We start from the raw sequence: 13,155 nt of genomic DNA on the forward strand, positions 1-13,155 counted from the left end.
CTTTTTTCCATTCTGGTTCCCTTTGCTTGATCGTGCACTCATTCACTCAGTGCTGGAGTAAGACAAGCAAGAATGGGGCTAGCTTGTGATTCGTCTGTGGGATTCAGCTGTGTTCTGTTTGTTTAAAGATCTTCAGACTCATTTCAAATTATTAAAAAGGCAGTAATATAAAAAGGAATTTAAATAGTGGTTTGATATAAACTTCATTAAACTAGATTAAAATCTATTTATTCAGCATAGAGCAGACAAGAACGTGCCATTCAGCCCAACAAAGCTCATCAGTCCTATCCAAAAAAAAAAAAAAAAAATCATCAAGACTAGTTTTGAAAGTTCCTAAAGCTTTACTGTCTATGGTTCTCTGTGTAAAAAAAAAAAAAAAAAAATCCTAACACTTGTGTGAAATTTACCCTTAACAAGTTCCCACTGTGTCTCTGTGTTCTTGATGAACTCATTTTAGAATAAGTGTCTTGATCCACTGGACTAATTACCTTCATAATTTTAAACACTTCAATCATGTCACCGCTTAATCTTCTTTTGCTTAAACTGAAAAGGCTCAGCTCTTTTAATCTTTCTTCACAATTCATCCCCTTTAGCCCTGGAATCAGCCTAGTCGCACTTCTCTGGACCTTTTCTAGCGGTGTTATGTCCTTTTTATAGCCTGGAGACCAAAACTGATCACAGTACTCCAGATGAGGCCACACCAGTGCGTTATAAAGCTTGAGCATAACCTTCTTGGACTTTTACTCCACACATCGTGCTATATAACCTAACATTCTGTTAGCCTTCTTAATGGCTTCTGAACACTGTTGGGAAGTTGATAGCGTAGAGTCCACTATGACTCTCGATTTTCAGACCTCCAATTGTGCATTCAAACCTAACATTTTTACTTTAAATTTCATTTGCCACAAATTTGCCCAAGCCTGTATGCTGTCCAAGTTCTTCCGTAATGATTTAACGTAGTGCTGGGCGGTATACCGGTTCATACCAAAAACCGTTTTTTATTTTTTTTATGAAATGGATTTTTCTTATACCGCAACACCGGTTTAAATTGCCTAAATGACGTTCGGAACGTGGCGCAGCGGGAAACTGTTCAAGTGGGGACATTTTTCACTGCTACACCGCTAAACACAGATTTGTTTCACTAGGGCTCTTTTTCCCTGCTACACCACCAAATAGTGGGCGGTAGCATAGGAATGCTGCGTGGTGAAAATGGACAGAGAGCTGAAAAAAATGAGTCACATCTGTCGCCTGGAGATGCTTTAGTTTTAAAAGGTCAGATGTGTAAATACTGTTTCTATAGTACTGGATAATACTGCAAGCCAAGTTGTACTTTTATTTGTTTTCAATACAGTGTAATGTACCTGGGTACTGTGTAATATTGTGACGACATGTTGACTTTATTCTCGTACTTTGTCATTAAAGTAGAACATCGTAAACTAAACATCGTAAAATGAATATTTAATTTACTAGATTTTCTCAAACTCCGTCATAAGTTATATACCACATTAAATGCTTTGTGTTAAGTGTTCCCCGAGCTTCTTAAACTGACTTCCTCTGCACTAAGAGGAGGCACCGGCACCAGCAGCGATCGCCGCACAGAATCCATTCACATGATATTCATGCTCTCTGAACATTTAGAATGCCAAGATAAATACTTGATATAAATAAATACTTGATATAAATTCTAAATTTTCAGAGAGCAGGAATATCTGGGACAACGGGGTCGGGGAACACAACACAAAGCATTTAATGTGCTACATTAACTTATGACGGGGTTTGAGAAAATCTAGTAAATTAAACAATGATTTTAAGATGAAGTTTAGTTTACGACATTCTACTTTAATTATAAAGTAAACTATAAGAATAGAGTGGAAATGTCGACTTTATTCTCGACGTATAGTTTTTTTTTTCTTCCCTGTGTCTGTATTTTTTTTTCTTCACCATGGCCCTAATACGATTCCGTAGGGCTATACCACAAATACAATTATAAATGCAAGTTGCAGTTGTATTATTTATGTATATAACTTAGCTTGAAGCAAGGTCCATATTAATGCAGTTTGCCTAAATGATAGTTCAGTTGGTAAAGATGTCATAATAATAATAATAATAATACATTTTATTTATATAGTGTCTTTCCCATGCACAAGGCACTTACAGAATATAATAAAGAACTGCAGCGTATACAGTATATAGCATTGTACAAACCAGATAAATAAAGAAGATTAAGACAGTGAATTCTGTCATCACCAAGATTGCACTTGTTTTATTTTATTTTAATTTGGTGAATACTGTGTAATGCACCTGGGCTTTTGAAGCCTTGAAGTAATAGTGCAACTATCAGTAATAATACAGTTATTTATTTTATTGTTATTATTTATTAGTTTAAATATTATGCAGTTTAAATGATGGTAAAGTTGTTTAAAAAGTCACTAACGTGTCAGTGGACAGAGATTGTTAACATTAACAGAAAGTGTAGTTGTTTTACAAAAAATATTTATTTATTCCTTTTCTAAGACATGTTCAGTACAATACAACTTTTGACAAGCACGTCTGGATATTTTCCTAAGTCTAAATACCTCTTTGGATGGTTGAAAATATGTTGTCAAAATTATAATTTAAGTTTTTGCAAAATTTGTTAAATAAAAAGGTTCTATATTTTGACTGCATCTGTCATGCAATGTGATTTCCTTCTCTTCATTAGTGCCACCCCCTTGAAAAGTATCACTTTATGGGGCAAGGCAAACCTGTATTAATACTTGTGTGCACATTAAAATGTTTTTTTTGTACAATGTACAATGCTCTTGACAGTGGAATAGGTTATTCTTAGCCAGTAATTGCAGTGGAAAATGTGTTTAACATCCACTCATGCATGGGAAAAAAATACCGTCAAATACCGTGAAACCGGGATAATTTAGAAAAATACCGTGATATAGAATTTTGGTCATACCGCCCACCCCTAATTTAACGGCTTCAAAATTATCTGCCAATCCACCGATCTTGGTATCATCTGCAAACTTAACCAGCTTGTTACTTATATTCCTATCTAAATCATTTATATATAATACAAATACCAGTGGCCCTAGCATTGACCCCTGTAGAACACCACTCTTCACATCAGCCAATTCCGATAAGGTTCCTCACACCATCACCCTCTGCTTCCTGCGTCTGAGCCAATTCTTCACCCATCTGCAAACATCACCCTGAACTCCCATTTCTTTTAGTTTGATGCCCAACCTCTCATGTGCCACCTTATCAAATGCTTTCTAAAAGTCAAGATAAATAATGTAATTTGCTCCACTTTAATCGTATCCTTTTGTTGCTTCCTCTTAGAATTCTAGTATGTTAGTAAAACTTGACCTCCCTCTTCTGAACCCATGCTGATTATTCAGAAAAACTCTTGCACTTGTCATGTGTTGCTCAATCTTATCCTTAATAATTCCTTACATTAATTTTCCTGTGATGCATGTTAAGCTTATTGGCCTATAATTGTTTGGATCTGCCTGGTCACCCTTTTTATAGAACAGGATAATATTTGCCATTTTCCAGTCCCCCGGAATCTCCCCAGTATGTAGTGACTTCCTAAAAATGTGATTCAAGGGTTTATATATGAACTCGCTGTTGGAGAGAAACTTACAAATATTCATCAGTACAAGGCTAATCCACAGGAAAAAAGAATTCACAATCCCCAAATGTGACATTTGCATAATTAATATGGGAACAAAAATACATATTTGAATAAAAAGTGAATAATATTCAGAAAATGTTTAGAGCCAAGTATCATGCAATCTGTCATTACCTATAATAGAGCTGTCTGGCTGAGTAGCTTGACAAATCAAAATTTAAAGAAACTGCAGCAGGTTTCCAGATAGGCAGACAAATTTGTTAAAGCACAAGTGTGTGTATGAGGGCAATTCTGAAGAAACTACAAATTGTCTCTAGCGATAACAGCAACTTCATTATATTATCACTTGAAATTGAGCAGGTCAGTTGTTCAGAAACTATGTATGACTGTATAATTTTAAGTCTTAGGTGGTATATTTTACACAAAACCTCAGATTTACAGTGTACTGGGTGTTTTTTTTTTTAACCCAATCCTGCTGCAAGTTTATATCAATGCTTCATCTTAACAATTCTCCTGAGACACTCACTAAACAGTAGGGTACATATTTATTGTACATGATGCATCTTTCTTCATTGTCAGCTTTTCAAAGTGGCATTCTATCGAGAGACAATTCCTGTGCCCACACGATACAGGTAACTAAGTATTGGTTTCATTAAAATAACACTTTAAAAAATAAAAACTTGCAAAGAATACATGTCTTTTAAATATGCAGATACATTTAGCTCTGTTACTCAGCTTTGGTGCAACATCATAAGTACAAACAATGTGCTGACTGATAAAATTAACTCAGTCATGCAATATGCCTCTAAGCTGGTTAAATATCAGCAACAATATACTTTTTGTGCATAATAATTTGAAGTTGCAAGTTACTTTTTCAAGTGAAATAGAAAAATGTGTCAGTGCTATAAACTACAACAGTACTGATGTTAGTATGGCTAACAATGGAAATGAATTCAGATACTATTATATTTTTTAATCTGTCAGGGGCATATTTAAATACTTATTTCATTTTTATCCAGCTAAACCCTTTTTGCTGAAAATTCCTTTTTGTGTTTCATGTTTGTTATTATTTGTAAAAATGTTTATTTGATATGATTGTAGTTTATCATTCAGTTTTATTAAAAAGTAATTGTTCAATTTTCTGTTTTTTTTTTTTTTTTAATTCCCAGATTAGCACTATGCAAACCATGATGACTTTCACTTTGATGTCGGCATGCAAACTGCTGTACTGTGTCCAAATCATAAACATGTCTGAATGTCTATTAGTTTGCACCAAAGAAAAACAAGAGCATAGTAAATGTTAGTGGGCTGTAAAAGGAGCTCAGATTCATTGTATGGCAACAATGCTTAATCTTGCAGTACACCTCACTTAACCATTATTTTTTTTCTTTTCCTAATGGCATTTTTGACCACTAGCATTAGTGTACTAGGAAGCAGGGAGATTGCATTCACTAGAAATGAATTATAAATATCTCAAACAGAAATTTTTTTAATTCTGAAATTTAAAGTTTAGAAATGTTTTGAGGGGCCCTCATACAAAAAGAGCTCTTTGAAACAGGAATTTCTAAAAACAGAAAAACTATCAGCATTTACTGCAAGGACTCACAAGCAGGAGATGTGAAGTTCAGTGATTGGTGACTGAAACTTGTGCCTGTACGATCAAGTACAGATGTGTATGTCCTAAGACAGAAGGTATTCCTGTCAGGCCTTAGTTCTTGTCTTGCAATTTTTTAAAGTAGGAAGTGTCCATATTGGAAATAAACATCAAATCTATATGTAGTACTTCTGTCCTGCATAAAACATTTAGTCTTCTTACACCAACCCAACAGTCTTTTTCAGAAAGGTAAGACTGATGTTAAAATGAACATCATTGAGTGCTGGGTGCAAACTTCCATAGTATAAATGTCAGCAAAGTAAAAATATATTCTGTATTTTTTTTTTCCCTTTCAGACAGAACCACTAAATTTTGCCTCTACCACTGCTAGAGAATCATGGAACTCATCTGCTGACATGACCAATCCACTATTGCAGAATTGGGTTAATAAAATGTAAGACTCCTACATGAATTTCTCAATTTTTTATACTCATTGCTACACTACACACTCAATGCTAATAATTTAGGCCTCACTCGCCTGGTTATCTCCTATAGGAAGGAAATACAGGATATAAAGAGATAGATAGATATATATATATATATATATATATATATATATATATATATATATATATATACATACATACATACATACATACATACACACACACACTTATATATACAGTCATATGAAAAAGTTTGGGAACCCATCTTAATTCTTTGGATTTTTGTTTATCATTGGCTCAGCTTTCAAAGTAGCAAATTCCTTATAATATATGACATGCCTTATGGAAACAGTAGTATTTCAGCAGTGACATTAAGTTTACTGGATTAACGGAAAATATGCAATATGCATAATATAATTAGGTGCATAAATTTGGGCATCCCCACAGAGATATTACATCAATACTTAGTTGAGCCTCCTTTTTTCAAATATAACAGCCTCTAGACACCTCCTATAGCCTTTGATGAGTGTCTGGATTCTGGATGGAGGTATTTTTGACCATTCTTCCATATAAAATCTCTCCAGTTCAGTTAAATTTGATGGCTGCCGAGCATGGCATCCCATTGATTTTCGATGATATGCAAGTCAGGGGACTGTGACAGCCATTCCAGAACATTGTACTTCTCCCTCTGCATGAACGCCTTTGTAGATTTCGAACTGTGTTTTGGGTCATTGTCTTGTTGGATTATCCAACCCCTGCGTAACTTCAATTTTGTGACTGATGCTTGAACATTATCCTGAAGAATTGGTTGATACTGGGTTGAATTCATGCAACCCTCGACTTTAACAAGGGCCCTAGTCTCTGAACTAGCCACACAGCATGATGGAACCTCCACCAAATTTGACAGTAGGTAGCAGGTGTTTTTCTTGGAATGCGGTGTTCTTCTTCCGCCATGCAAAGCACTTTTTGTTATGACCAAATAACTCAATTTTTGTCTCATCAGTCCAAAGCACTTTGTTCCAAAATGAATCTGGCTTGTCGAAATGAGCATTTGCATACAACAAGCAAATGTATTTGTGGCGTGAGTGCAGAAAGGGCTTCTTTCTCATCACCCTGCCATACAAATGTTCTTTGTACAAATTGCGCTGAATTGTAGAACGATGTACAGATCCACCATCTGCAGCAAGATGTTCTTGCAGGTCTTTGGAGGTGATCTGTGGGTTGTCTGTAACCATTCTCACAATCCTGCGCATATGCCGCTCCTGTATTTTTCTTGGCCTGCCAGACCTGCTGTGTTTAACAGCAACTGTGCCTGAGGCCTCCCATTTCCCAATTACATTCCTTACAGTTGAAACTGACAGTTTAAACCTCTGAGACAGCTTTTTGTAGCCTTCCCCTAAACCATGATACTGAACAATCTTTGTTTTCAGATCTTTTGAGAGTTGCTTTGAGAATCCCATGCGGTTACTTTTCAAAGGAAGTCAAAGGGAAGCACAACTTGCAATTGACCACCTTAAACACCTTTTCTCATGATTGGACATATCTGTCTATGAAGTTCAAGGCTTAACGAGCTAATCCAACCAATTTGGTGTTGCAAGTAATCAGTATTGAGCAGTTACATACATTCAAATCAGCAAAATTACAAGGGTACACAAATTTTTGCACAGCCAGTTTTTCACATTTGATTCAATTTCATACAACTAAATACTGCTTCACTAAAAATCTTTGTTCGGAAAACACTCCAGTACTCAGATGTTCCTAGGAAATGAGACATACCACTGTTATCTTTTTTTGTTGAAAGTAGAGTAAATTATTACGCAGGCTGAGAGGGGTTCCCAAACTTTTTCATATGACTGTATATTATATATGCATATGTATATATATGGAAAATTCTGTTACAATGAAGTGCCAGGGCCATAAAAAATATTTTGTTGTAATGAAAATTTTGTAGTAATGAGATTCTGTATTTGTCAGTATAGTGCTTTCTTTAACTTGTGTCCAGGCGTTTACGATCATTTCAATAGCTTCTTTCACATTAACTTTAATCTCCTCCTGTCTACAATTTATGCTGATGAGAATTTTTGTCAGAATTTCCTTACGATAATACACTTTCAGGGTGCGAATGATGCCCAAATCCAATGGCTGAAGCACTGCCGTGCAATTGGTTGGGAGGAACTCAACACGAACATTATCTAAATGTGGCAGCATGTTGTGGGCAGAACAGTTATCAATCAGAAGCCGAATCATCATTTTCTTCTTCAAATTGTGAGGTTTCTGAACTCTTTTGGGATCCCCCCCACGGGATGACATGCTGAAGTGCGTCCCGAAGCATGATTGCCGCATCTGTGGAAGATTGCTTGTCTGTTGCCAGGGCCGGGCAACAGCAGGCTTACAGCATTGCAGTGAAGCATCACAGAAGCAAATCCTAAAAGATCGTGGTTGTGCTATAAGTCCCCGTCTTGCATCCCAAAACACTAGGCTAAGTCTCAGTACTTTAGCAAAACCAGCAATATTCAGCTTAAAACAGGAAAAGCATGGTTATTTATTGTAGTGGGATCTATCACTCTCCTATACACAGAAACAGCAGCCAGGCAGGGTCGTAGGCAAGTTAGAGGCCAAGTAATATTGTTACCTGCATTTACAATGTTCCTTGCATCACCAATCGAGATCTTTTCTGTTTGCTTCGGCAGCGACCTGCAGCAGCGCTGTGAGCCTGCTGTTGCCCTGGCAATGGATAAACAGTTTTCCACAGGCATGGTGATCTTTGGTATGTCGTCCCAAGAGAGTTTAGAAACCTCACAACAGTGACTTTGCTTTTCTTGAATGAGTGGCACACTAATAGGAATGTTTCTTAAACGAGCATCACTGAACCACATAAAAACTGCTTTGTCGACGTCTTTAAATGCAGCAGTTCGTATATGTTTGCAGCCCGAGATTTTTCTTCTTTTTTTTCTCTGTCTTTCAAGAAAGTTGATGGTGAAATTCCAGATTCACTGGCAACGTTTTTTTTTCTTTTTGCCGGAATCAAGAGCTGCAAAGGTTTTTTTATAATGTGAACTGTTGTCGTTTTTTTTTGTGTCTGCCATTTCTATTGGAGGGTGACAATAAGTTAAATTCCAATGGATGTATTTCAAATGTTGACTAGCAATAAACAAGATGTATCACCGAAAACCAGAGAAAACAAACACAGCAAGAAAACAGTACGAGGAAAGTCTGAAGAAAGAAAACATTTTTACAATGTTTCTGTTTGGGGATCATTGTGCACAACTGAGCTGCGACTAAAGAACTAACTGGTCTGTATATGATTCATTCAGGCATTTCAAGGTCTTTTGGGCACTTTGTTGTAATGAAAATCTGCTGAATGTATCATGCAGTAACAAGATTTCTATAGACTGCCATGACCATAAAAATATTTCGTTGTAACGGAATTTTGCCTGTATATACACACATATATACAGTGTGCCCTATACTATTATTGGCACCCCTTGTAAAAAAATTTGTAACAAGGGTTAGAAAAAAAATCACTGTTTGCTAAAGAACCGTAATCTTGAACTGAAAAAATGAGAAACACCTTGAATTGAAACAAGTTCATTCAAAACAAAAACAAACAAACCCACATCAAGAAATAAATATTTTTAACAAAAACACATGTGCCACAATTGTTGGCACCCCTGCATTTTATACTTTGTAAAACCTCCCTTTGCCAATAAAACGATACAGAGTCTTCTCTTGTAACCTTTTATAAGGTTGGAGAACACAGAGCATGGCAACTGAAACCATTCTTCTTTGCATAATCTCTCTAGATCATGCCCATTTCTATAGTTAGGGAAATAATAAAACAAGTAGTCATCAATTGGAACTGTGACAAACTTGCCTGGAAGAGGACTCAAGTTTACTTTACCCCCACGTACAGTGAGAAGGATGGTAAGAGAGACAATAATATCTCCAAAGATCACTGTTAGGGAATTGCAAGAAAAAGTAAAATCCTGGGGTTATCAAGTCTCTAGAACCACCATCAGATGACATCTCCATGCCAAAAGATTATTTGGAAGGTATGCCAGAAAGAAGCCTTTTCTGTCAGTTATCCACAAATGTAAGCGCCTGGAGTTTGTAAAACGTTAATACTACTTTGACTGAAACCGTGTTCTATGGTCTGATAAAACAAAACTTTTTGACAATAAACACACAATGTGGGTTTGGCATAAAAAGAAGAATGGATATAATGATAAAGAATATTGTCCCAATTGTGAAATATGGTGGAGGTACTGTGATGTTATGGGGCTGTTTTTCCTCCAAAGGCCCTGGAAACATTGTTGGGGTAAACGGCATCATGGATTTCAAGAAATATCAGGAGATTTTACATCAAAACCTGGCTGCCTCCGCCAGGAAACTAAAACTGGGTTGTCACTGGATCTTCCATCAAGATAATGATCTGAAACACATGTCCAAATCAACCCTGCATTGGTTAACTGACCACAAAATCAAAGTTCCGCCATGGTCATCTCATTCCCGACATGAACCCTATTGAAAACCTCTAGAGTGAGCTTAAGAGGAGAGTATACAGGAAAGGGACTAGGACCCTGGATGATCTAGAGAGATTATGCAAAGAAGAATGGTTTCAGTTGCCATGCTCTGTATTCTCCAACCTTATAAAAGGTTACAAGCGAAAACTCTGTGTTGTTATATTGGCAAAGGAAGATTTTATAAAGTATTAATGCAGGAGTGCCAATATTTAGGTTGAATTGACAACATATTTTAGCTCAGCACACTGAAAAATAAGGCTGCAAAGAAACTGTCAAAAATGCAATAATATGCTATATAACACTATTACTTCTAAAACACAGATCAAAAAAGTGAATGCTCACCTTTTTAATCTCCATCATTAAGTAGGACACATGTTCAAGAGTAACTGTATCTTCAATCTCAAATTCTGAAACATTCTCATTTGTAGACCCAAGTTTATAGCTAGAAATATAAAAGCAAAAATATTATACACATTAATTAACATTTTACCATTTCTCTCTATTATAATAAAAAAATCTTGGGACAAGACGTGACTTTTTGGAATGAAGTCCCGCGAGACGGAGAGTTTTAACATGAGATTCTTTCAAGTCACGTCATACTTACAACCTTTGGAAGCAAGTCCCGCGAGGCGGAGACTTTTGCCATTAGATTCTTTCAAGTCACTCCCTACTTGCAACCATTTTCAAACAAGATCATGGTCATCTAACTTCTCAGTCGTGTGAATGCTTTTGGCAGACATACTTCCTACGCTCTCAGCTATTATAAAATATTATCAGGACAATAATTTTATACATTCTAGATGACACGTCAATGACTAAGCAAAGAAGAAAGAGCAGTGCATCGAAAAGCGTTGGACAGAAAAGGATGCAAAAAAGAACAATAATAATCTATGTGCAATTTCTGAATATAAGGAAAGTAATAATCAGCCCAGACCAAGTGGGAATAAAAACATTGCAGGTCCAATTGGGGTCAGAAATAAAAAAACAGAGTAAAAGACAAAGTAGAACTTCATAAAGACGTTCAAAAATGTTAGCGTGATACACATGCAGAGCAGGATAAAGATTATGAAAGCAGTAAAATTCGAAAATATCAAAAAAAAAGATAGTAAAGATTATATTAGTGCTAACAAACGGAAATTATTACTCAGTGAAATAAGGGAAAGTAATAATCACCCCAGACCAGGTGGAATTGAAAACCTTGCAGGTCCAAGCAGGGTCAGAAATAAAAGACAATGAGTAGAAGACAAAGTAGAACGTAGTAAAGAGGTTCAAAAACATTGGGGCGAAACACATGCAGAGCAGGTTAGAGATTATGAAAGCAGTGGAATTTGAAAGGCTCAAAAAAACATTGCAATACACATGCAGAGCAAGTTACAGATTATGAAAGTAGTGAAATTCGAAAGTATCAAAAAAAAATGATAGTAAAGATCACATTAGTGCTAACAAACGGAAATTATTACTCTGTGAAATAACGGAACAGTGAACAGAGATCGAATATATGGACATAGATGATATGTCAGAAATATGTAGATATTGTAAGGCTTTAAAGTTTAAATCGGAGACTTGTAGATTGTCTAATTCATGTTGCCATCAGGGAAAAGTAGTGCTTCTTCCCAATGAAGAGGCATATCTGCCAGAATTAAAAGATTTGTTGTTTGGTGAAAGTGAAATCCACAAACACTACAGGCAAAATATCCGAGTCTACAATAATGGGTTTGTGTTCACATCATTCAATGCACAAAAAGTAGATTTACACAATAATGGATCATATGCTATGAGAAACTGTGATCCCGCAACAATTAAAGCTACGGCAAGTTTAATTTCAAAGAAACCACAATTCGGTCAGGTGTATGTTTATGATCATGGAGAAGCGATGCAACACAAAATCGAAAGAGTTACAACGATCGGATGTATTAGAAATTATACAGTCAATAATGGATACAAATCCATACGTCCAAAAGTATCGCACTTTACACAAATTTATCTGCAAAACACGGACAAAGAAATTTTCTTGGATTTGAAAGTCCAAAGATGGACTAAAACTTCAATGCGATCTTGAAAAGTTAATACCAAATATTATTTTTACTGAAGTTTTAAAGTAAAAGTGAAAATAATGAATTTGTAACAATTCCCATGAAAATAACAAATCTCTTTAAATTGTACAGTAATCCCTCCTCCATCGCGGGGGTTGCGTTCCAGAGCCACCCGCGAAATAAGAAAATCCGCGAAGTAGAAACCATATGTTTATATGGTTATTTTTATATTGTCATGCTTGGGTCACAGATTTGCGCAGAAACACAGGAGGTTGTAGAGAGACAGGAACGTTATTCAAACACTGCAAACAAACATTTGTCTCTTTTTCAAAAGTTTAAACTGTGCTCCATGACAAGACAGAGATGACAGTTCCGTCTCACAATTAAAAGAATGCAAACATATTTTCCTCTTCAAAGGAGTGCGCGTCAGGAGCAGAGTCTGTCAGAAAGACAGAGGAAAGCAAACAAATCAATAGGGCTGTTTGCTTTTAAGTATGCGAAGCACCGCGGCACAAAGCTGTTCAAAGCGGCAGCTCACACCCCCTCCATCAGGAGCAGGGAGAGAGAGAGAGAGAGAGAGAGAGACAGAGTTTGTTTTTCAATCAAAAATCAAAACGTGCCCTTCGAGCTTTTAAGTATGCGAAAAACCGTGCAGCATGTCATTTCAGGAAGCAGCTGCACAAAAGATAGCAACGTGAAGATAATCTTTCAGCATTTTTAGACGAGCGTCCGTATCATCTAGGTATACGAACAGCCCCCCTGCTCAATCCCCCTACGTCAGGATCAGAGAAAGTCGGCGCGAGAGAGAGAAAAGTAAGTTGGGTAGCTTATCAGCCATCTGCCAATAGCGTCCCTTGTATGAAATCAGCTGGGCAAACCAACTGAGGAAACATGTACCAGAAATTAAAAGACCCATTGTCCGCAGAAATCCACGAAC

The 13,155-nt window shown here is 36.4% G+C and overlaps 1 protein-coding gene across 1 annotated transcript in view; it reads right to left on the minus strand.

The window, feature by feature from the left end:
• The window catches only part of mis18a (MIS18 kinetochore protein A), a 121,422-nt gene that overhangs the window by 12,352 nt on the left and 95,915 nt on the right, over positions 1 to 13,155 (minus strand). Inside the window, exon 4 of the mRNA XM_028813689.2 lies at positions 10,528 to 10,627. Coding sequence (XP_028669522.1) covers positions 10,528 to 10,627 — 100 coding nt within the window. The remainder of the gene's footprint in view (positions 1 to 10,527; positions 10,628 to 13,155) is intronic.

Source organism: Erpetoichthys calabaricus, chromosome 11 (assembly GCF_900747795.2).
Source record: "Erpetoichthys calabaricus chromosome 11, fErpCal1.3, whole genome shotgun sequence".
Lineage (NCBI taxonomy): Eukaryota > Metazoa > Chordata > Cladistia > Polypteriformes > Polypteridae > Erpetoichthys > Erpetoichthys calabaricus.